This window comes from Hylobates moloch, unplaced genomic scaffold, assembly GCF_009828535.3.
Source record: "Hylobates moloch isolate HMO894 unplaced genomic scaffold, HMol_V3 SCAFFOLD_10, whole genome shotgun sequence".
Taxonomy (NCBI): Eukaryota; Metazoa; Chordata; class Mammalia; order Primates; family Hylobatidae; genus Hylobates; species Hylobates moloch.
Genome location: NW_026652285.1, coordinates 45,748,554 through 45,775,044, shown reverse-complemented (window position 1 = coordinate 45,775,044; position 26,491 = coordinate 45,748,554). Strand labels below are relative to the sequence as shown.

At 38.9% G+C, this 26,491-nt stretch overlaps 1 protein-coding gene across 1 annotated transcript in view; it reads right to left on the bottom strand.

Moving 5' to 3' along the window:
• The window catches only part of TMC1 (transmembrane channel like 1), a 147,208-nt gene that overhangs the window by 57,558 nt on the left and 63,159 nt on the right, over positions 1-26,491 (bottom strand). Inside the window, exons 7-9 of the mRNA XM_032164740.1 lie at positions 25,696-25,802; positions 22,759-22,857; positions 4,425-4,567 (exon numbers count right to left, since the gene is read on the bottom strand). Of these exons, the coding sequence (XP_032020631.1) occupies positions 4,425-4,567; positions 22,759-22,857; positions 25,696-25,802 (349 nt within the window). The remainder of the gene's footprint in view (positions 1-4,424; positions 4,568-22,758; positions 22,858-25,695; positions 25,803-26,491) is intronic.

The window sequence follows — 26,491 nt, the reverse complement described above, 5'->3', positions numbered from 1 at the left end:
TTTTTTTTTAACAGAACGTTTCGTCACATGAGTCATATCAAGGCCATAAAACTCTAAGGGAATTTAACAACAGACAAGAAACTTTTTAATACGGAATTTTTAAAAATAAAAAGGCTGCCCAGGATGAGACAGAGACATCAATCTATATTGATTATTATTATCATTAATATAGATGAATCCACATCAGAAATTAGAAAAGCTAAGTGCTGAAATTAAAGCAAGGTGTTCAAAGCTCAGTTCTGCAAATTACTGGGCATTTGAACTTAGTCAAATCCTCAAACTCTGCTGAGCCTTAATTTCTCCATCCATCCAATAAGAATAACTAATGTGTACTCAACACAGTGTATAAGATTTGTGGGAGGAACACCCTGGCCTATGTAAGGAGAAGCACAGTACAGAGAGGTGGCAAGGTGTAAGGGGTAGAAGATATCTTTTGAACTAGAAAAATCTAAATTCAAAGAGGTCTTATAGTCAAATGACCTTGTGCAGTTCATTTAGGATCTCTGAGTTTTATTTCATTATCTGTAAAATTATAAAACTAATAGCTACGTTGCAATGTTTAGGGATTAGAAGTAATGTAATTTAAACTGATTCATGAGAGATGCTCAACAGATGTTAATTATTATTATTTCAAGTGTAAGTTATAATTATTGTTGCAGCTCCAGAAATATGGATGAACATACTGTCATTTTGCCAAATTTAAAAATATTTATCTGCATGTGTTCAGGCTGGTTTGTGATATATGTAGTTTATAATATATATCTCATATATATAAAATATATATTATAGTCTATGTAGACAAAAATTTTCACACCATTTAAGGGTTATGTACAGCACATGATTTAAGTATCCAAGAATATTTGTTAGTCCATTCTATGAGTATTATTATAGCCAGGATCATAAACAGAAAAATTATATCTAATCCCACGGAGCCCTGTGCTAGGGTTTCGCTGTTTGTCTCCCCAAATGTCATGTAGAGATTTGATCTCAATGTTGGAGGTAGAGCCTAATGAAAGGTGTTTGGGTCATAGGGGAAGATTCTTTATGAATAGTTTAACGCCTTCCTTTGCAGGGGATAGTAAGTGAGTTCTTATTCTACTAGTTCCCATGAGAGCTGGCTGTTTAAAAGAGCCCAGCACCTCCCCATCTCTCTCTTGCTTCCTATCTCAGCATCGTGATCTCTGCACATGCTGGTTCCCCGTTGCTTTCCACCATGAGTGGAAACAGCCTGAATCACTCACTTGATGCAGAAGCTGACTCCATGCTTCTTGTACAGTCTGTAGACTGTGAGTCAAATAAACCTCTTTTCCTTATAAATTACCAAGCCTCAGGTATTCCTTTATAGCAACACAAAATGGACTAAAACATCCTACAAACAGGAAAAAGTCTTGAAAAAGCCTATAAGGACAAAATAGCTATGAGTTTCTTATTAAGACATGCATTCTCAAAATGATTCAACTGTTTCCAGTAGTTTAGCTGCTGTAAAATAGACCAGTAAAACCCCAAATTTTTAGCTTAGAGAATTGTTTTTAATGGGAACAGTTGGGTTCTGATGTCAAGCCACCTTTACTTTGTGATATAAAACTTTACACTAATGAGGACAGTATTTAAATCAGCTGATGGTTTCTATGTTGTGTAACTTTATGTTATACTGTTTTAATTTGCTTTTAATACTTATGTAACTATATTTATTATGAAGAATTCTAAGCATATGATGTGGTTGAAAATGTACATTGACCTGTAAAGAAAAGGAAAAAAAAAGAAGGATAAAAGAAACGAATGAAGGGAGGAAGAAGAAAAGGGAAGGGCTTAAAACTAAGATGATCAACCATCCTTGTTTGTTGAGGACTGAAAGGTTCCCAAATGCAAGACTTTCAGTTCTAAAATGAGGGGAGTCCTGGGCCAACAAAGTTAGTCATCTTATCTTAAAACTTCAAACTATTTTCTTGGATTTCTATCTTTTTATTTTCTGATTTTGCTATTAAGTAATTAAAAATAGATATTTGGTCCCATTTTGTGGATGAGTATGCAGAAGCTAACAGAATGAGTACAGTGAAAAAATCTTGATGTAGCCTAGTCGATTTTAGAACTTAGGTTCCCTTCTATTCCATTTGAGTACCGTATGTCATAAATCCACTCAAACTTATTCCAAGAGAATATTTAACTGGGATAGGAGTAGGGAGAGATGATTAATGATTCTGTACAAAGATTTATATCTCATCAATTCTTTTTCTACTGAGTACTGTCCCATGGGCTGATGGTGGGGTGAGAGCGGTGTATTGTTTTTGAGTTGTCTTGCTGTTGGGCAATGAATTTGATCTACTTGCTAACCAGGTAAGGAGCAGCCAAAGGTCCATGCCAGAGGGAAGGTTCAAGGCCACACTGGTTTGGATGGCATAACATGAATGACTTTGAGGGGGAAAATGTGGATTTGATGCCCTGCAGCTATCCCAAATGGCATCTTCGAGCAACTTTGAAAAAGCCACTACTTCGTCTAGAGCCACTCTACCCAACAGAGTGTTCCACCAGCAACATCTGGCTACTGAACATTTGAAATGTGACTGGTATAAAATACACACCAGATTTCAAAGACATGATACCTTCCGAAAGGCAGAGAATATCTCAATAATTATTTTATATTGATTGTTTGTTAAAATGATAATACTTTTGATATATTGAGTTAAAGCAAATATATTTATTATTAAAATTAAATGCATCTGTCTGTTTAATGACTACTAGAAGTTTTAAACTTATATATGTGACTTGCCTGGCACACTGCTGCTCTAGATACTTTAAATTCATCTGCCAGAAAATCATTTATTAAATATACAAATCTACTGATGTACAACTGCATAACCATACATGACTGTCCTGTTTGGGGGATCTATAATGTGGCCTCAACTCCTACCATGCTGGCTTTTTTTCTTCAATAAGCCTATGAATTATAATCCTAATAAAATTGTTAACAATTGTTGAATAATTTTCTCATCCAGGCGTATTCTAAGTGCTTTGTTTGTATTAATCATTTAGTCCTCACATCCGTTACACCTCTATTACCAAGGGGAAACAGGAGAACAGAGCAGTTGAGCCATCTGTTAATGATGGTATAAATACATACATGCTAGAGCTGGGATTTGAACCTAGGCAGAATGGCTATGGGGTACACAGCCTACACAGTTACCGGAAAAAAAGCTGAGTCATCGGACATGAGAAAATATTCTTCTCCACTGACAATAGAAACTAAAGGATCAACACAGAAATGATACTCATGAGGCCTCAGTAATGTAAATGATACCTCTGACTTCAGCCCAACCAGAGTGATACAGTCAAAAGACTAGAAAATATCTTTGAGTTTTGGAATGTGATAGTAGCTTATCTGATGGACAGTCTCTTATATTTGAGGTCTCTGATTACACTTTAGCAGGTTGATAAATATCTTAGATATAGGATTTCCTATAAGGTTTTAACTCCTAAAAGAGCTTAAAAACGAAATATGGCAGTTTTCTCTGGAGGAACCAGTAAGTGAGGCAGGTTTAGGACACAAAGTGTGTCACAGACTGCTTCAGAGAGCTCCTGCTTAGGGTGACTGCACTTTTTCCCTTTTAGACCCTCAGGCAGAGGGGCCTCCTACAATGAGGGGAAAAGCTCATTCATCTTGCACATAGTCAAATAAAAGAATGGCGACCTTACTTGAGATGTTTCAACTCTTCTCATCAACTAGTTCAAAAAAAAATTGGCTAAAGGGTCATATTTTTAATATATAAACCCAAATAACTCTGCTAGGCTTCTGCAGCCTTTAAGTGGAGTATTATAAATATATTTTAGGCAGGGAGAAAAGTGAACCGCAGTAATATCAGTTCTCCAGTGAAATTCCTCCCCATACTCCAATAAATCGTTTCCCAAGACAAACCATGATTATACAGTTGATTGTGATGGCTTCGCTGGGGACCATTCATTTTTGCTGTCTTACACAGCTAAAATTTTTTGGATGAGTGATTATTCTGGTTTTTTTTAAAAATGAGCAGAGAACAATAGATTCTGCCTATTGAGCTGATTCTGCAAGTTACAAACCTCTCTGCACGCAAAGGAGGGACCAGCAGCTGTTTCCCTGTCTTGCTGGCAACATTAATTCACACCTTCAAGTACAAAAATACACATTTAAAAAATATGTTTAAACACAAGATAGGCATGCAAGCATTGGTCTGACCCCATGAGATGACTCAAAGGCCTGTGTTTATGTTCAGTTCTTTTGAAGATGTAATAGTCTAACATTAGTGTTGGTATTAAAACTACATTTCATCTCTTACAGACTCTGTTTCCTTTAGACATAAAATAGCAACAAAATTATATCCAATCCCCAAATTAATCCCTCCATTTGATTCCAGAAATCATTATTTGCTTCCCAAAAGACAAATGAAACTTACGCTTTGAGGACAACCAGAAAGCTGTATCCAATGCACATAATCCCCACTAGAAAATAGGAGAGTGGCAACCTGAAATTCATCCATCCAATTGTTCGTTTATTGTCATAGTAGCCATAAAAGAGAATGGAATATTGTGCCAAACCCTGAAATCCAACAATAAAGCCACTTAGCAGTTGTCATGAAGAGCAACTCAAAGGAAAAGATCAACTCTTAAGAGAAATAACAAAATGACATTAATTTTCAAACTTGGGTCACAGCTCTGACATGAGCCCTATTGTTTTGCTCCATAAAGTGAAATGTTTCAGCTGCCATGTTGATTGGCAGCTTTTAGGTTTATTTGAAAACCAGTGACTTCTAAATAGATAAAATTTTTAAGCAAATATAAGCTTGTTCAGCTGTGGAGCCATTACCGTGAAGTGCCCTTTGATTTAAACATCAAAACACACTTCACGGTATCATTAGATTTACGATTTTAAGAGCTTGCTTAATACTGGGGGATTGGGATCTGAAAAATGCTTCCTCAAAGTGCTGTGGCAGATTTCCATTTCCAATCACCTGACCATAATTAGATCAGTTCTTCTTAAACCACAGAGGTTGTGTCTCAGCTCTCACTTCACAAAAATCAAAGAGCAGGTGAGATGACTTTGGAACTCATCTGCACACTTCCCATTCATCAAGACTATCACAGCATTCCCATTTAACAAGCATGTTTACTTGTGCATTAGATTCTCATTCCTAAAAATTATCTTCCAGGGTTGAAATCTCCCTCTCCCAAAGCCACCTGAATAACTCCCTCTTTATTCTCAGAACATTGGCATATTCTGATGCTGCTTACTTTACAATATGCACTTTTTTCTTCCTCACATTCACTGTGTTTTTCACTCTCAGCATTGAAGCATTGTTACTGTATCACTACAGCTATCCACTCCCCAGCTCCCCTCTTACTTCTCTCTGACAATAACTATGTTTTGTGAAATGAGAAGATAATCACTTGTCAATATGGGGCTTCCTCTTGAGATCAGGTGAGTCAACCCTGAATCTTAGGAAACCCAATTGGTTGCCTTTAACATCATTTATACCAACCCAGGGACTTTGACAGTCACAGCTGAAGAAGGGAAGTGAAGTGGGGGAGAGTGGAGGTGTGGAAAAGAAAGAAGAAATGTCACGGATGCTAATTCCTAGAGGAAGAATTAAGAGAAGTAATTTAGAAAATTGCCTTAAACAAAGATCATGCCTTACTCAAATCAGAGGCCAACAGAGATCTGAAAAAACTATTGCTTTCAAACTTTGGGGCAAATTTTCTTAAATACTGTATGCTTTAGGAACTAGAACAAAATAAAATCTCCAAATAATCTCAGAGGAACTTGTGTGCTTAACTCGGGACTGCATGGAATGAATCATAGGTAAATACCAAAGGTCTGGGCTTCCCTGGGCCACACAGACCTGTATCTGCATTTTTCAGTTTAAGAAAAAATAAAGCCAACTTGTGATGTTTAATTGTATGTGTCAACTTGAGTGGGCCATGGGGTGTCCATATTAAACACCGTTTCTGGGTGTGCCTGGGTGGGTGTCCCTGGATAAGATGAGCAGTTAAATAGGTGGACTCAGTAAAGTAGATTGCCCTCCCCAGCATGGCTGGACATCATTTAATCCACTGAGGACAAAAAGAGGAAGAACAAAAGGAAGAAGGAGGGATTTGCTCCTTTTTCTCCTGCCTCACTCACTGCTTGAGCTGGGACATCTCATCTCCTCCTGCCCTCAGAGTGAGATTCACACCATTGGCTCCCCTGGTTCTCAGGCCTTCAGATTCAGACTGAATTACAGCACTTGTTTCTCTGGGTCTCCAGCTTGCACATCGCAGGTTAGAAGATTCCTCAGCCTCCATGATTGTGTGAGCCAATTCCTCAAAATGAATCTCTTCTTATATCTGTTATAAATCTATTATTTATCAGCCAGACACAGTGACTCACACCTGTAATTCCAGCACTTTGGGAGGCTGAGGCAGGCAGATCACTTGAGGTCAGGAGTTCAGGACCAGCCTGGCCAACATGGCGAAACCCTGGCTCTACTAAAAACACAAAAATTAGCTAGGTGTGGTGGTGCATGCCTGTAGTCCCAGCTACTCAGGAGGCTGAGGCAGGAGAATTGCTTGAACCCGGGAGGTGGATGTTGCAGTCACCCCACATCACACCACCAGCCTGGCTGACAAAGTGAGACCCTGTCTCAAAAAAAACAAAAAGAAAAAAACCAAGAAATTTTATATACATATATAAATATTTATATAATAAATGTAAGTAATAATGATAAATCTAAATAAATTATATAAATACTAGATTTACATAATAAATTATATATATATGTGTGTATGTATGTGTGTGTGTGTGTATACATACCTTCTACTGGTTATATTTCTCTGGAGAACCCTGACTAGGATGCAACCCAAAAGAACATTTGGGGATACACAACTAGTAGAAACCTCAAGCAGAGGGAGTGTGTGAGCTAATCTCATGCCTAAGTAAGACATGGAGTGACCAACTCCCCAAGACCCAGAAATCTTCATCCCAGGAGAATACGCTTGGGAGGATTTCCCAGCTCCCAGGTGCATTACATCTTCTTGTTTCACATTTATCTCATTAAGATCTCTGCTTCTTCCCACTTGTGTTAAATCCAATCTCCTTCTATCGTGTCTTAAACTTTCATGCTGGTTCCTCTGTCCCAGGGTGACGATAACAGAACGTGCTAAGTATAGACACTTAGTCTCTTGTTTGGTTTAAAGATTATATCCTGAACTGTTTATTTAACCCTCATGGGATAACACAACAATTTCCACATGTCTCTGTTTTTCATTGCCCTATTTCCTTGCCACGGATGTGACACTCAGTGATAATGGTTGCTGTGATACGTAACATCACTGTATACATTTCGTGAACATTTAGCATTTGCCAAACACCTTATTTTATCTCACAGAATCCTCAGGAGAACACTATGAAGTTGCTGCTACTAGGGTAATCTTATCTCCGACTCTAGACGTTTCCTTCCAAGTGAAGACCCATTAACATAACACTCCCAGCCACCTTCCACTGCCTCACTCTAGCCTCAGGAAAAAGCGACTGATTTGACAGTAGAGCATGGATGGAGAAATGTGGACATCTCTTCCTCCTCTCGAGAGGGCACATGTGTGCTCTGCCCCTGCAAGGAGAGGCCTGTCCTGGCAGAGAGGTCAGGCTGTGAAGTTCACTTGTCCATAAAGACACTACATTCTTTTACGTCAGCTTTAACAATAATACAGGTGACATGTTGACTTCCGCTGGTCTTACCCTTTGTTATATTTCTGGTTAGCTCACATTCTTGTTGGACAAGGGAGGAATTATTATTTACCATAATTTTCCCCTCTCCTGCACACACAAAAATTCGATAGCTACTATCACTATACCTATTTTACAGATGAAGAAACTGAGCCTTAGAGAGGTTAAGTAATTTGTCCAAGTTCACATGACTAATGAGTGACAGTGTCTGAACTTGAACTGAGTCTAATCCAAATCCTATAAGCTTAACCACTGTACTATACTGCTTCTCCTGTGCTTTCTTTATCTAGCAAGAGTTGTATCATGCTAGTGCCATACCTTCTCAGTGAAAGAAAGGAAACAGAAACTCTATGAACCCATCACGGACTTTGATCTATACCCCTAGACTGGTCCCTGGTGGTGCCAGGGCCTCTTGGAAAGAACCCCAGGCATCCCTTTTGAGAATACTTCAGAGGGGGTCACCCCCACCTGATATCTTTTATGTAATTCATAATGACAATATTGAGATTAAAAGACACACCGAAAATATCATAAAAGGAGAAAGCAGATATAGAACAAGCATCTGGTGAGCTTGTTAGGTTAGCACAATAGCTACTGAGGGCAGCCAGCTCATCTGGCATATGTACCATTCAGCATATGTTCAATGGCTGGCACTTCATAAATATTAAATCATAACCAAAGCCCAAGAATGGTTCTGGTTTTGTTTTGTTTTGTTTTTCTAGTTGGGGGAGGCAGAATCATGATTAGTTCACAAAGGTTTCTGCAGTTTGCCTATTTGATATATACGAAGTCAAATCTATAAATGAATATTAAAAAGCACAGTTTTTATTTATTTTTAATTATTAATTTTTTATTATACTTTAAGTTCTAGGGTACATGTGCATACGTGCATGTTTTTTACATAGGTATACACATGCCATGGTGGTTTGCTGCACCCATCAACCCGTCACCTACATTAGGTATTTCTTCTAATGCTATCCCTCCCCTAGCTCCCAACCCCCCAACAGGCCCCAGTGTGTGATGTTTTCCTCCCTGTGTCCATGTGTTCTCATTGTTCAACTCCCACTTATGAGTGAGAACATGTGGTGTTTGGTTTTCTGTTCCTGTGTTAATTTGCTGAGAATGGTGGTTTCCAGCTTCATCCATGTCCCTGCAAAGGACATGAACTCATCCTTTTTTATGGCTACATAGTATGCCATGGTGTATATGTGCCACATTTTTTTTATCCAGTCTATCATTGATGGGCATTTGGGTTGGTTCCAAGTCTTTGCTATTGTGAATAGAAGAACACAGTTTTTTTGTTTGTTTGTTTGTTTTATTATACTTTAGGTTTTAGGGTACATGTGCACAATGTGCAGGTTTGTTACATACGTATCCATGTGCCATATTGATTTCCTGCACCCATTAACTCGTCATTTAGCATTAGGTGTATCTCCTAATGCTGTCCCTCCCCCCTCCCCCCACCCCACAACAGTCCCCGGAGTGTGATGTTCGCCTTCCTGTGTCCATGAGTTCTCATTGTTCAATTCCCACCTATGAGTGAGAACATGCGGTGTTTGGTTTTTTGTCCTTGCGATAGTTTACTGAGAATGATGGTTTCCAGTTTCATCCATGTCCCTACAAAGGACATGAACTCATCATTTTTTATGGCTGCAAGTATTCCATGGTGTATATGTGCCACATTTTCTTAATCCAGTCTATCGTTGTTGGACATTTGGGTTGGTTCCAACTCTTTGCTATTGTGAATAGTGCCGCAATAAACATACGTGTGCATGTGTCTTTATAGCAGCATGATTTATAGTCCTTTGGGTATATACCCAGTAATGGGATGGCTGGGTCAAATGGTATTTCTAGTTCTAGATCCCTGAGGAATCGCCACACTGACTTCCACAATGGTTGAACTAGTTTACAGTCCCACCAACAGTGTAAAAGTGGAAGAACACAGTTTTTAAAGGCTTTATCCAATCCATCTTTGTAGCATATTGAGGGATGGCTTTAAATACAATTTGAAAGGCTTAGAAGGAGAACGCTCTTCATCTTTTACCCAGTGGCATGCCACATTCCACTCATCTTTCCCTGTCCCTTAAAACTGCAGCAGCAGACATCTGGAAGTGACTAAAATAGCAATGACTCCCAGCCCAGCCAAGGTTCTATTCAATTTCGATATCAGCACGTGCTGCTTTCCCCGTGGGAGCACTCTCCCACCCCAAAATCTTTAACGGAGAAACCACAGTCAGAGCCAAGTTCCCAGGGAGCACAGAAAATTTCTGTCCAACTCTGGGGTGCCATGCTCGTGTGTTGTTTATTAAGACTCTAATTCTGTTTGAATGCTGCAGCTGGTCCAGTCCATAATCACCGACACATTTCCACAAGAAAGACTGTTTTTATTAGGGTTACCAGGACTCAGTTCATGCATTTACTTTTCTAACTAACACTTATTGAGAACTTACTATTTGCCCAATATACATAGATGGATTAGGAGACAGGATTACAGAGGTCCCCAAAAGGCTCTACATGCAAAACATCTCCTTCATAATTATTTGTTGCCTGAAATTATATTAGAACTGCATCCCTTTGGTGTTTCTCATGATTACAAAGAAATGTTCACCATGAAAAGATAACACTCTATCCCCAGGATGATCAATGAATTTCTTCATTCTTAGTAACTCTTTTTAATTTGTAATAGCTGCCAGACCATTATTTTGAAAGAATGTGTAAAGTAAAACTGGTAGGAAAGGAAGATAAAATTTTTGAAGCATATCTGCTGAGGGTATGTGAAGGGAGATGACACTGCAAGATTCAAGTCTGGGTGTATTTCTACTTTTCTCTGAGTTGTTGCTGGTTATTTACACCTTAGCATGAACAAAGGTTTCAAGTGTGGATGAAAGACAAGGACTGGCACTCAGCATTTCACAGAGTAGGACACAACACAGGAAAGAAACAAGGAGTGAACAGGCTAATTATGCCCAGAACAAACCTCAACTAACGTCACAAGAACAGCAGCCAGCCCAGGCCTTGTGGGCTGCATGCTGAGAGCAGCGCATGGCCACACTCCTCCTCTCCAGCCAGACCCATTAGGCTTCTGCCTAATACTTTGCTCATCTCCGAGTATTTTTTTTATTTTCCTTTTGCTCCAACCCAGATTCATAGACATGAAACAGGTGCTCTATGGTTCTTAACGGAGACAGTGTAGATTACAAACAGGAAGCTGAGCTGAGCCTAAGCAGATCTAATTTTCAGCAGAGGGAATAAAGTTGTGTTAAGGACTATAGACAGTGATCTCTGCCCCTCAAGAAGCTGTGAATGAGGCAGTTCCTTGGGGTATCCACCCTTCCATCCTTGTATTGGTACTCTCGTCCCCCTCCTCCTGCCTAGACAGGGGACATGGCTGCTGCTCCACTTCCACTTTCTTGCTGTGGCTACAAGTTCCTTCCTTCTGTTTCCTCGTCCCTGCCAACAAATGGGAATTATCCCGAAGAGGCATTTAAAGAAGCATCTACTATGTACCAGAGCCATGCTAATACTTTTTTTTTTTGAGACAGAGTCTCACTCGGTCACCCAGGCTGGAGTGCAGTGGCGCAATCTCGGCTCACTGCAAGCTCCGCCTCCTAGGTTCACGCCATTCTCCTGACTCAGCCTCCCGAGTAACTGGGACTACAGGCACCCGCCACCACACCGAGCTAATTTTTTGTACTTTTAGTAGAGATGGGGTTTCACCATGTTAGCCAGGATGGTCTCCATCTCCTCACCTCATGATCCACCCACCTCGACCTCCCAAAGTGCTGGGATTAACAGGCGTGAGCCACCACGCCCAGCCGAGATGTGCTAATACTTTACACACATAATCTCATGTGTTTTTTATACAAGCCTGGTAGCTAGGTATTAATACTGCTATTTTATACATGGCAACTACAAGGTTCAGGATGATTGTCTAATATCTCATAGGTCGTATGTGGCAGGATTCAAACCCAGGTTTGTTGGAATCTCATGCCTAGTTTTTGTCATTATGCTACACTGCATTTTTAACTCTTCTGGCTTCTATAGAAAGTAGTTCCATTTGCCTTTTGTGCCATGGCCCACGCCTGACACTAACAGTGGGAATTCTAGACCCTATGTCCAATGCCATTACACATCTCACTCCACTTGCATGTCTCATAGGAAGCATGAACATAGCACATTCAAGAAAATTCCCCAAACCTGCTCCTTCCTCCTATCTCAGGTGCGCTCCACTGCCTGTACGATAAAGTCTGACTTGAGCATAATGAAATTGTTCTTCCTGATCAGGCCCTTTTATGAATTTTTTTTTTTTTTTTTTTTTTTAGTATAACAGGCTCACCTCTTGCCACTCTCCTTTCTCCCTAAATATGAACTTTGCTGAATCACTCTTGGGTGTTGAGAGCATAGCACCATCTCATGCCTCCATGACTTTGTGCATGCTGATCTCTCTGCTTGGAATTCGCTTCCCAATTGCCTGCCCCATTCTAGAGCCTGCTCTATTCCTGCTCTTTCTTTAAAGCTGGTTCAAGATACCTGTAAAGCCTTTGTTGACCTCTTTTGTGATAGGGGTAATGAATACCCTTTCCTTTCTCTCAGCATTTCCTTCAGAGGCACAGAGCTTCACTCGATGCAATACGCCTCAGCCTTTCTCTGTCCCTATACTCACTCCACCCCAGGAGAGGCGTAGTGATTTCTCTTGGTAAATCGGGAATGAATTAACTGGGCTGGCCCAGCCCAAACATATCTTTCTTCCTCCAGGAAATAAGTTGCCCTAGAGGTAAACTGGCTAATTTGGGGTTCCAAATCAGCAAGACCATTTGGCTACGAATTTCAGATTGTTCCTCCAATTCGATTTCTATTAATAATGAATGCAGAAAAATTTTTTACCCATCTGCCTCTTCTTTTTAAACAAATTATTCAGAACTCACATGGGAAGTAGAGGTTCTCTTTACTGGGCTCTCTCAAGAGTCCAGTATCTGAACTCCAGTAAACCTCGACACTGAACCCTTATTCCATTATGTCCCCAAGTGCCTAAGACATATGTCCATCAGCCTCAGATTGTCATTTTGCATGGCAATTGTTTGTTTGCATATCCAATTAGACCATAATGTCCCTGTGGGCAGGTAATATATGTTAGTTGTCTTTGTATTCCCAACATCTGACATTCAATTTATATTTATGGAGTGACTGAATGAACAAAAAAAAATTGCTTCTGGTAATCATTAACAATCCTCAGAATAAGCTCCTTTAAATTGTCATGTACACCAACTTTTTTTGTTCTTCTGCTCTCTGCTACCTGTTTTAATAAAATAGAGTAAATCATCCAAGACAGTAACATGACAATAATAATCTTATGCTAGGATTTAATGACTCAAAACACCAAAGTATCTGAGAGACACTGAAGCTGGAAAAGCTCTTTAATTTTTCCTACTGTCTAATTGCATAAAACTCTTAACAAAATGAGACAATCTCAGTACTATAAAATGAGCTTTTATGTATAATTTCTTTCCACAAAGAAAAAAGTTGTCTTCTTTCATTTCGCAAGGAGGAGATTAAAAGCATATTCGAGGGTTTTGTTGGCCTGTTGACTTCTGGAGTTATAAATTTGCCGCTGGTTCTTTAAAATATTCAGAGCGAAGCTTTGTTAATTCATACATGAAACAAGAATTCATACATGTGTGGTCATCTGGACACAGCCTATACTGGGAGATGCCTTAGTATTATATATTTTAAAAGGAGTTTTTGAACAAATAAAATAATTTAAAATGTAAAGAATATATTGCAGCTACTTGGAAAAAAAATGAATGTAGATTTACGTAATCTACTTGTCACAGCAGATGTATTAGATTTATGATTTGGTGCTAGATGTTTAAATTTTTGACTGTAATTTAATGCATTGTGAAATTCTAACCTAACTCAATGGCTCATCCTTTAATCTATTAGCTTGGCAGCCAATATTTAGATATAGAAAATTCCTGCCAGGTAAATTTAGCTCTTCCAACGTTAGTCTCTAACCTAGTCATATCGAAAGATTCTTCCTTGATCTCCTCACAGTCATCTTGCCCTTCTACAGTCTGTTGATTACCTCAAAATCCAAGTCTGATATGTTACTACCCACCTAACCCCCACTTAAATTACTTTTAATTGCTCTGAGGAAAAAAAATAATTAGCGCAGTCTAGATTTTAGAGGATCCCACGTGCTTTGGTTCCCTTCTATCTCTCCAATGCCTTGTGTTCTGATGTCCCTTTGCATTCTGAGCTCTCTCGTTTTACTTAGTCCCTTGAATAAGGCCACCTCTTATCATCACATGATCTCTGTAGTTGATATTCTTACTGCTGAGAATGCCTCTCCCTTCTTTCAAATTCAGAGGTTGTCCTGACTCCTGAGAGCCCAATTTGAACATTACTTTCTCAGAGAAAAACATTTTCTTTTATCTGTCTCCTTCCTTTAGCTCCTAAACCACATCAGGTTGCCTTCTATAAGTTCTCTTAACACTATATAGCTTTCCTTCATAGCACTTGGCACAATTACAATTTATTTTTGTGACTATTTGACTACTCCCTTGGACTTTATGTTCCTGAGGACAGAGACCTTGGGTTTTGCCTGGCACCTGGCAAATGCTCAACAAATGTTTACTATGTTAATGAAAAGAAGACTCATTTCTGTGGTCACATCCAAAGAAGGAATGCTGTTTTCATATTGTAAGTGTAGCATTAGGATCATATGCATCCCTAATATTTGCAAAAGAAAAGCTCACTTTTGGTTTGGCCAAGTATAGCCTGAGGGAGGTGATGAAAACTAAAATTTGTTACTAAAGCAAAAAAAAAAAAAAGGCATCGCTAGGACTTCAGACCTTAAGAAATCAGTTCCCCAAGTTTAAAATACCAAGGAAGCTAAAAGCAGACCCAGGAATCTCTCTCATCACAAGCTAGAGCTGTGTCATAAAGTCACCCAGGAGTAGCAAATTAAGAAGCTTACAAAGCAAAAGAAACGATCTAGGACCTAGAATAGGACATGAAATGCCTCTTCTTTTAATCAAACTTAATAAGCCTGTTGAACCAAAGAGACCTACACTGGACACTGAGGAAGTGAAGTAAATAAGGGATAGAGCCCTTTGATACTGCCAGTCCCAGTGTTACATGCCTGAGCAGCAGCCCACCCTGCTCAGCAAAGCCATCGGAGGAATCTCGCTACATCCACAGATGAGAGGGTCCTCACCCCCTCCAAAGTTATGATCTCTGCTCCTAGGGAAAGAGACGTATCTCTAGGTGGATTTGAAAATTTATAACTCTAAATTTGTCCACAAGAGGCTTAGCAGTCTCGCTTGGGGTCATGCCACGAAAGAATTATTCATGATCTAGAAGTTCAGCCTCTACTGACCCAGCACGGAGGTAGGCCCAGACAGTGGATGTGGGAAACAGGTCATTCTGGCTGCATTTGAAACCTGTTAAAACTAAATAACAGCAACAACAGCAATATGAACAGCTATGATCTAAAGTGGAGGAGCCCAGTCACATTTTCAAAGTAGCAGCTGGGTGTGCTGCTCAGTTCTCCTTTGAGAGAGAGCCTCCAGATGCCACCTCCTTGGATCCACCAGAGTGGAGCAAACTGTTTTCAAATTGAGGTCACACAAACCCCAACCACTACCTAGATAATGACTGAGCATGATGGGAAATACTGGAGCTGGGTTATTGCTAACCAATATGGAATTTATCTAATGGACATACTTTGTTTAGAGACTCACCATTAGCCTGGCCAAGACTCTTTCATAACTGTACAACAATCTGAGACTCTTCCTAAATCCTTCCTTCTCTCTCTCCTTTCACAGGTATAGGGCCTGCATTACCATCTAAAGGCTCTTTCTGTCTACTCTTGTTCCCTCTCTCCTTTATCCTTCACATGCCTCCCTCCCGCAATATCTCCTGCATGTAACATAATTTTGATGTCTACACCTCAAGAAACCTAAAATGATTCACTCTTTCAGATAAAGATGCATTCGAACCACTGAAATAGTTCTAAAACAAAAGATGTGTTATTCCATGTGTGAATCACAAAATACCTCCTCTACATGTGTCCAGTACAATAAGAGATGAAGGAACTTAAGAGAACTGAGATATGTTTGAGAGGAGACACCCTTACTTTGGAACATTATTACTTAAAAGAGTTGTTGATGTTGATTAAAGAACTTATCTCCTTTTTATTAACATTCTAAATGTGTCTAACCTGTCTCCTTTAAGGACAAACCTCCAAGATGGGATGTGAGGCAGGCAGGGCAGAAGGAATAATCTGGGATGATATATTCCATCTTAAACAGTTGTTATGAGGATAAAATTTAGTATATGCACCTACTTAACACATAATAGGTGTTAAGTCTCCTCTCCTGCCCATTGTAGGATATCTTCTATCTCCCACATCTATGATAATTAGCAGAAAAGGGGAGGCAAAGTAGACATACCATTTATCCATCAGCAATGTACAAGACGCTCTCAAGGTGAAAAGCAGAATGCATTTCCCTTTACTCACAACTTAAACCTTTACTCATATGATCTCACTGTCTGATATCAGCTGAAGCTCCTTCCAAATTCCACTTTAGTTCCTCCTTCTTTCTCCTCACAAGAATATTAAAACTGTATAGCCTTTTCTTCTTTATCATTTCTGTATCACCCTTGTCTCTCCAGGTATCTTGCCAACAAAGACATCCTCTTCCTACTGACTTAAACTTATTCTTCTACTTCTATTAATTTACATGACACAATTTCTGCTTATTTGATTCATGGCATACATAATAACCTCCCTGTTTCTTACTATTTTAATAAAACAGATTTCCTACACAATCAGTAAGATGCATAATTATGCACTCAATAAGAATATTTTAAAAATATGGTGTTTCATAAATGGTAAATTCTGACTTTGAAAAGCCCTGAGACTAGCTGATCATGCACATTGTGTATGGTATTTGTCTACTATTAACCAAAGAGAATTTGGATGAGTTGTGATAGATGCGTCTAAGTCACAGAGCACTGAATTTTCATGGGTATGGAGAGGAGGTTCCAAGGTTCCCAGATGAAGCTCTACTGATAGGTAGTTCCTCACAACCTCCCCCACCTTAACCCAAAGATTTTCTGATCCTTCCCATCCAATAGGCTCCTGTACCATAAGAGATCATGCTTGTGTTTATCTTACAATATTCTGTAAGTGCAGATCTTAAATCTATTTCTGCTTCTGTTCACCTGCCTCTATATGGAATAACTTACCTGTGTATAGTCTGTCCAAGGTCAACTGATCCTGTAGCTGGGTGTGCTGCTCAGATCTCCTTTGAGAGACAGCCTCTGGATGCCATCTCTTTGGATCCAAGAGAGTGGATCCAAATGTTTTCATATTGAGGTCACACACACCCCAAACTCTACCTAGATAATGATAGCCTAGATAACGGCTCTAGCTTAAATAATGGCATTTTTCTAAAGCCCAGGGATGCCTGTTTTGGTATCCCTGGGCTTTGCGAAAGTCAGAATTATGAATTTTTAAGGAGATTAAAAACATTTTGTCAATGATTTCCTCCATGGTGCCATGATAGATGGAATACTGGGTTGTATACTGGGTTGTATACTTAGATCATCTGACAATACAGAGTGAGCACCTCTCTGAAGTCATTGTTCAGAGGATCAAGCAAAGAACTCATGAAAATATATGATTTTTATTGTCTATTTCAAAAATAAATTTTAAAAACTAAAGATAGAACTTTGCTAACCAACCAAAGCAAAATTAATGATAATAATTTTCAAAGTATGATTTTCTGTTATGAATATTTTAGTAAAGCATAATATTTAACTGATACAAAAAGAATTCAGGAAAAAAAACATGAAAGCTCTCATTCTATTTGAGAAGCCGATTTGGGAATTACAAGATTATTATGAAAGATGAAAATGGGGCCCAAATGCTTCAATTCCGTTTCCCCTTGTGAAATAGATATATCATGAAACAGCGTCAGTCAATGTTCCAGGAGCAGTCAGCGAGAATGTTGCTGGAAATTACAACAGGAAAATTACGGGCGGAATACAGGACATGAAGAGAACACTAGATTAGGAGCCTCTTAACAACTATAAGACCCTGAACATGCTTCAGTAACTCAAAATTTCTGTAACTTTATAAGGTAAGATACAGGATGGAAGATGTCGAAGAGCACCTCTATTTCTAAAATTCTCTTATTTTTGTGAATTTCCAGTATAAACCTGTAGGCATCTCAGTGGCTCCTGGTAGCCTATGTAGAGGCAGCTTGTCCTAGGCTTCAGAGTCAGACAGAGATGTCGGGCAGACCAGATGAGCATCCCAGCCTCTCCACTTGCCATCCATGGAACTTGGAGGAAAATACCAAATCCTACTGAAACTCAGTCTCTCCATCTGTAAATTAGGAATAGTCATGTCTACCTTACTAGACTAGGACGAGGAATAGGTTATAACATAAATAGAATAATGTACCAGTTAGTAAGCTGTTTCAGCTTCAGACCCATCCTTGTATACGCTGCTTTGTGATGCTGGAGATGGGACTTGGGGAGCTACTTTTTTCCTTTGAGATCGGATTCCTTGCAGATTTTTCCAATAGGAGGCACTTAGACAAAAAGTCAGGAGAAGGGATTTGCTCTTACCTGAATGCATGGCTCCAGCAATGCCTCTTCATTCTGGTAACAGTATTTGGTTCCGTTTCCAGCCTGTTCGAGCACACTCAAAACCAATCTCATCACACCCCTTGGGGCCATGCAGTGCCCTTCCTCCAAGCTCCTAGATTCTAACAACCCCACTTCCTCTTTTGTTCTCCCAACAGTAGGGGTAAAAACTGTTCTGTGTTACCTGTTACCATTTCTATGTTACCTCAATGTCCCCTTTTGCCTTTTTAGTCACCCAATACCTGTTTAATTTCTTAAATTATCTCTGTCGAGATATCTGTGCCTTCCATTTTCTTGATGCATACTGAAACAAGTAGTATAAATAACTATAAATATGTAAGTATAATATTCATAAATAAATAGAAAGATCATAGCACTAAGCGCAGTGCCTGCCCATGTAAGTACTTAGTCTACATTAATTTTGGTATTATTCACAAAAATGCTAATAAAAACAAAAGCACTATAAGTAAAAATTTAGATTCTCTCTTCTGAGAAAGGTCTGGTTAACCTGACGTAACATATACAGGTCCTTGAACTCGGCTAGATTTTATTTTTCCTTCCTTGTATTCTTTTCTCATTGTCCAGTTCTAACGTGCTAAGGAGGCTATCTCTGCCCATTCTATGGGAGTTCTTAAAGGGAGAGCCCACGACTGTCTGTGGCGTCTGATCTCTACCATCTATGCACGATACTCGAGACAATCTGTGCTCAGGCAGCCTCTTCCCCTCTGCCGTGGAGGACACCACGTCCTGACCAAGACAGCATCTCATTTGAATTTATAATGTCTTATTACTAGTGACTACTTGGCTTTATTCTTTTAAATTTTTACTGTGAAACCAAATCTCCTATATTTTAAATTAAGTTTTGTACATTTTTTTCTTGTTGTTATTTTCAGTTTTATAATTAAAGGTCCTGCCCTCTCTCTTATTGATGTACTTGTGAAATTATTTTGACCCTAGTATAGAGAATGTGCTCAATTATTAGCTTATTGTAGGATGTGCCGAATTCCTTCCTCTTACAAAAATGTAAAAGCAAAATGTCCCTTAACATGAATCAACCTATCTTTCCTGCTGAATTTAGAATATAATCATTGCCAAAAAAAAAAAGACAAATCTTTCAAACTTCAAAAGTCATAAAAATTTGTATATCATATAAAATTCCTTAAAGCAGTAATATTTTCTTTTAAATAATAATGTTATTCAATGAACAATTTGATAACGACTATATAATCGTATCGCTTCCTTTCCTTGAGTCTTTCAATAACTCCTCATTAAAGTCAGAATACTTTTATTTACTTATGTATTTACTTCTTTGTTATAATAAAAGTCCTTTTACTAGCTTGTCACTATCCACATATATGACTGTGTGTAATACCACCAGCCCTGCATTCCAATTCAGTCTCCTAATAGCTGTTTGCCTTTGGTCAAGTTATGGTTCTTTTAATAAAGAATATTTAGAGATTGAGCATTCCTAATAAAAAAAAAAAATCTAAACTCTTAAATGCTCCAAAATCTGAAATGTTTTGAGCACCGACATGATGCCACAAGTGAAAAATTCCACACCTGACCTCATGTGACAGGTCACAGTGGTCACCATCAAATCTTTGTTTCATGAACAAGGCTACTTAAAATATTGGATAAAATAATTGGATAAAATTACTTTCAGGCTATGTGTACAAGGTGTGTATGAAACTAAATAAATGTTGTGTTTAGACTTCAATGTCATCTTCAAGATATCTCATTATGTATATGGAAATATGCCAAAATCTGAAAAAATTTGAAATACGAAACACTTCTGGTCTCAAGCATTTTGGATAAGGAATACTCAGCCTGTACTCTGTGCTGCATACTCTAAGCTATCTGCTATTTCATGCATTATCTCACTTAATGCTTTTTGAGGTGGATACTATTATTTTCTCCATTTCACATATACACTCGAGCTTAGTCTCAGATATAAATACCCACCATGAAGTGAGTTGTGAAGTGAGGGACCTTACTTACCAATCACAGTTCACTGCATGATGCAGACATTGGAGAAATACAGCTATTAAAATCACTACTAACCCCAGCAATGATGCATACCAAATTAATGACTGATAACAGCATGCAGTAAGCCTGTAAGTGAATAAAATCAGTGTAATGGCTTTCTTATATTTTCTTGACCTTTAAAAATTCTCTCATTGCCTTAGTATTGTTTTCAGGCAGGCCTTGAAATAAATATCATAGAACACTCTGGTTTCTGTATCCCCTGCCGACCTACAAATCATATTTCACCAAACTGGACATGAGAGAGCTGTCAAGGGCAGTGATACAATCTTGGGGAGCACATTCATCATCCAAACCCTTTCCCTCTACTTTCCCCTGAATTTGCCTCTCAGACCCTCCTATCAACTCATTAGTAACTCTCTTACAGCAACTTTTCTGTTCGTCTTCCTCAACTGAGTCACTATCTTTCAAATCTCAAATGGACATTTTTGCCCAAAATTTTCCATTTCAGTTCATTGGGAAATTCAGAAGTATTTAAACTTCAGAAATCTATATATAAAAATCAAAAGACCTTTTGTTCATATTTTTAGTTCCTTCTTTCTCTGGTATACCTTAAAAAGCAGAAAAAGTCAGTGATCTTAGTCCTTGTTCTTATTAAGCAGACTGGAAGTTTATCATTTTGCTAATCAGAGGAAGAGAATGAGAAATTAAAACAGTGGTAAGGGGACATAGTAATGCACTGCTTGAAATTTGAAAGTGAGAGAGATAAATAAAGGGAGGGATAAAGGGAGGGGAGGAGGAAGAGATGGAAGAAGTTAGAAGTGATAGAAAAGAGAAATAAAAGGTAAGAGGTAAAATCCAACTCAGAGGCCATCTCTTCTGTAAAACCCAGACCCATCTAAGAAGAAATAAGAACCACTTGCTCAGGGTTCCCCAGAATCTTTTTTCCTTTTTTTTAAATGTTGCTAACTTTGTGCACAGCATCTTGTATACATCTTGTTGCCTATGCGTCTTCCTTCTATTATCATGAGTACCCTGAGGTCAAGAATCATGTCACATTCATCTTTGTAAAACCTATGCATGTTTATAATTCAGTTTAAAAAATGCTGAATTGAAATGGAAAGTCCAACTGATAGGGGTGATTGAAGATTACAAATGCCACATATTTGTTGCTATCATTGTGCCTTATGCTAATTCAATAACTTGCTTTGTTCACTCAGAGATGGGAAACCTTTCTTAAGGTTTGCATGTTCTGGTACTCCTCACATAAACTGGTCCTGTGGTTCTTATCTCAAGGCTTTACAAATCCTCCCCCTCACTCAGGATTGTCAGTCAACAAGATTCATGTGGCCTCTACTAGATGAGGACTAGGTTACATGCTGAAAAGATGTAGCAGACCTGATCTCTTCTTTGGGAAACTCACAATTTAAGGAGGTTAAAAGTAGAAATCAAAATGTTTGTGAGATATACATATTAACACTATAAACAGGAAGTCTGTTTTTCCCTCCTTCATTCTGCAATCTGTATAAAATTTTATTCTCATTGTCTGGCTTCCAAAAATTACTTGAATTATCAATTCCTCAATTTCTACCTGGATACTTTCCCAACCATATGCTTCCAAACATTTCTAATCTAGTCACTACTTTAAAAAAGAATATGTGGAATTACATCGTTGCCGAAGAATTGAATCATATAGTCCCAAATGGTTTTTCGATGGACAGAAATAACTCCCTTCCATAGTAATAATCTCTACCTAAGGGATCTCAAGGAGTAACGCTTATTTGAATACTGTAATGGAGTAATACTAATTTTAGTATTATTTAGAAGTGAGAATTTAGTATTTCTCAGTTTTCAATATTTAGCTTTATTTAGTACTAACTAGAAGTTAATACTAAATAGGAGTATACTAAATAGGAGGCTTGTTTAGGAAGTAAAGATGTTAATAGGAGGTATAAAAGTTTTAATTCCCTAGGAATCCAACAAGATTTTCCAAAAAGCACGTTTGCAAACTCTTCCTTTATTCTTTTCCAAAGCCAGTGATAAGAATATTTGCTTCAAGTCTTTGAACTCTGAGCTCATCTTTATCCAGTAGTCTATATTCCCATATAATCATATTACCATTGTCCTAAATCATAGTCACATTTATATAAAGAGACATCTTTCTTCCTTTCTTTCTTTCTTTCTTTCTTTCTTTCTTTCTTTCTTTCTTTCTTTCTTTCTTTCTTTCTTTCTTCTTCTTTTTCTTTTTCTTTCTTTTTTAAAGGGAGCAGGGACATCTTTCTTAAGACATTTAGCCTGCCCCAGGAGAGGAGGCCGTGGGTTTCAGAATAAAATAAACTAAATAAAAATCCATCCTCCCACCAATACAGTTGTGTGGAGACACTTACATTGAAGTCGTACAACACACCAAAGTTTGCTGCTGATGCCTCTTCGGCCCTGGGAACTGTTTTCCTAGGTAAACTGCCATATGGCAAACCCCAGAGGTACTGTATGGAGAAGCGAAGAAAGCAGTGAACAATTAGAAACAAAGTCTGAGCCACACATGTGATCACAAATGGTTTTGCTTAAAAGCCCTTCTGAAACATTTTCATGGGGAGTCTTTGAGTCTCCATGTGGGGTCCCATTTTCTGGGAATCGACTACTAAACTCAGAGGTAAGAACAAAGGGAGCGCGAAGAACTCTGCATTCTGAGTTCAGGGGACCACCAGCAGTCAGGTCAACCACATTCCCCAGAGGGCTTTCTGAGGATCCCACTGCCACCATCACCACCAAACTGTTCTGATTTAGAAGTCTGGTAAGGAGAGAGGTAGCCTTTTGAGTCACACAGGACTCAACAAAACAATCTTACCCACACCTTCATATGAGAATACCCCTTAGGAGTGAGGGTGGAGAGAGATTCTGTCCTTCATGTCAAGAGAGCGAACTCAAGGAAATACAATCATGTAATTTGTGGGTGTCTGCAACGTGAGAACACCTGCACCCTGATTATGGTGTCTGCTTCATCACTAATTCAGGGCTGCTGCCTCAAATTCGTGCTACCAGCTTGGAAGAGAAGCACAATAGGGAGAATAGTACTGGGAAGAGTGGGCCAGTGAGAGGGCAAGAATAGGGTCATAGGAAGGTGCCTTGGTGAGTACTGGAAAGAGAACCTTTCTAGCCCCCATAGCTTATCAAGCAGATGTTGCTCCTTCTGTGAGATGGAAACTTCCCTCCTAAAGCTGGGAACAGGAGATGAATGTGGCTTGAAGCCTGGGTGCAGAGCTTGACTGAGCAAGGGCTGGACATCAATCTCTGCTCACTCCCTGTGCACAAGCTGCACAACTTCCTGAAGTAGGCCTTTGGTCCATCTGGCTTCCTGGTCCGAACAGAATAGAAGGTGGGTTCCATGCATACTGTCTCACCCCAAAGTTGGGTGGCACAGAGGACAAAGGAGATTAAGGTCTTAGGCTTGCCCAGGGACACAGGACCTTGGGGCAAAAGGGCATGTGCCTTGGAGGAATAGTGAGTGAGCCTGTCAGGTACAGGCAGCTGAAAAATACAGTCTTGCTGCCAGGAGATGACTGCCCTGGCCTCTGGTGGTTCTGCAAAGTCAGCATGCAGGGTGTCCATTCTCTTGTTCTTTTGCTGGAGTTGGTAATCATTGTCCAGAAAACAGGACGCCCCTCAGCATCTAATACAACCTATAAAAGGGTATCCAAAGCCAGCATGCTTCCTGGCTCTCGGAATACATCCAACCTAACACATAGGCACTCCATCCACTACATAGCAGACATTCTGTAATTTCGTATTATTCAAATAAATCAGCAACAGCCTTTCATTTTCTCCACATGGAGGCAGCATGGTGTGAGGGAAAGAGTAAATGCTGCTGATAAAACTCCATTTATACTTGCATCTGACACTAAGTAACATCATAGTAGCCAGTGATGGAATGGAGGAGTTTCAGATTTCCTTAGAAAGGTAAGCAAAACAAACAAACAAACAAACAAAAATGCTAGGGTTAATTTGAAATAGATAAAATACACACATTCAGCTGCATTACCTGAAAGTGTGCAGTTGGGAAATAAACTATACAGGACCTCTGATCTTTGGTCATTGTCTTCTACGAGCCAGACAACTTTAGAAGCCCTGGAATTATCTCAAGGATTATAAAACTAGTGGATTAAAATGCAAAATCTTGGAGAAAGGGATTGAATCATAGGTTCTAGTCCTAGATCAGCTTAATAAAAAAATTCACTCTGAGATGTTAGCTAAGTCACATCAGCATTATGTGACTCCGTTTACATGTTTTAAATGGGTGAAGAAAACGTCTTCTACAGTTTACATCATAACTTTGTTGTGAGGCACAGTAAGTGAAAGAAGTGAAAGTGCTTTGTACTATTAAAAGCTCAAATCTCTTTATGAATGTAAAGCATTATTATTATTATTATTATGTTAATGGAAGGCTTAGTATTGAAACTGGCACTGATTTGAAGCTATCGGGATAAAAAGTCACCCAAAACACCAAATGGCCACTGTCAATGCTGTATGGACCAAATTGGCTTGGAATACTGGTCCTAAAAGGTCCTTTGTAGGTTAAATAAAACCTAGCCCAACTTTTGTAAGGTAAACATTAAAGGTGTCAGAATCATTTAACTTCATATGGGTGAAGGCTCTGACCTCAGTCTAGCTTTTTGTCCTCAGCTGACCCTTTCCCCACATCAGCTCAAGGCTTTGTCTTCTTTGATTTGGACCCTCTATCTGTTTTAGTTTCTGACTTTGGACCTCATCATCCCATCCCACTCTCATCCCATCCCACTAGTTGTGTGTGTGTGTGTGTGTGTGTGTGTATGTGTGTTGTGGGCGTTATCTTACTTTGTATCTTAGGGGGAAAATGTTCATTTTGTGTTTCTTCAGTACAGAAAATCTGGAGGCTTTGAGTTGCATTAAGGAAGCACTTCTTTCAAAGCTAACTTGGCAAAATAAAGAAGTACAACTCACAAGGTGTCAAAGTCTTCCTCTTGAACAATAGTTTTTAACATTTAGGAACAGGGACTCCCTTGGGAAACCGAAAGAAGACATGAAACTTTCCACATAAAAATACACATTTAAACATACATGTGAAATTATACATAAGTTATATAATTTCAAGAGGCTCACACACCCTTTAGTGCAAGGATTGGGACCTTTGGCCCATGGGCACCATTTTGAAGGTTAATCTCATTACAAATCCTATGACTCTAAGATGTGAAAATAGCTGTTAATTATTCTACTTTAAAGAAGAGATAAATACTTTTCTAGGAGACACATTTTTCAGCATGTTTTGTAAACTGGAAGTCAGATCTCACCTCTGGCAACATGATGAGGCTAAATGTCAGGATAAAGAGAACCATATTGACTCCATACATCCATCTCAGGAAGAGGAAGTACGAGGCCACTGAGGAGCCAAACTGACCTATTACAAAGAAAAAAAAAGTTTGAAGAGAGATCAAAGCAAACAAACAAACAAAAAGAGCTTTGTCTTGGTTGCCCTCAAAATGAATCCATTAATTGTGAGGCATTCGTCCTTTTTATATTTATAGCCTATAGCATTCTTTTCTCTCTATTCAGGAAGAGAAAATGTTAATCATGATGGAAGCATTCCCTGTCATGTGGAATGTAGAAGGTGTGTAGAATGCAGTTATGCAGACTGCATGTGACCCACCCCATCAGAGTCCATCCAAGGGAAAGCTGCCTTTTGCTGAGCAGCCATGATTGCCACCTGCAGAGTGCATTTTATTCCTTGAGTTAATACTGATAACTGAGCAAATATATGTAAAGGTAACTATGGTGCCTAGCTAGTAATTAGCTATCACTATAATTATAATTACTGCTATTTTCTCCCCCTTTCCTCAGGCAAACAATGTTCTTCTCAAAAAGAGTTTACCACATCCTTTACGAATAGTTATCTTACCAGCAGTTCTGTGCTGTTTCCCCCATTACTGGAATTTTACAGGGATGGTATAAAAGCTGAAATTCATTCATTCACTCCACACATCTTATGCCAGAAATTATCTTAGATGTGAAGCACAATGTCACAGATAGGAGGGCTGCTATAACAGAACTTATATTTTAGTGAGGATGGATACAGCAAACATGTAAGAT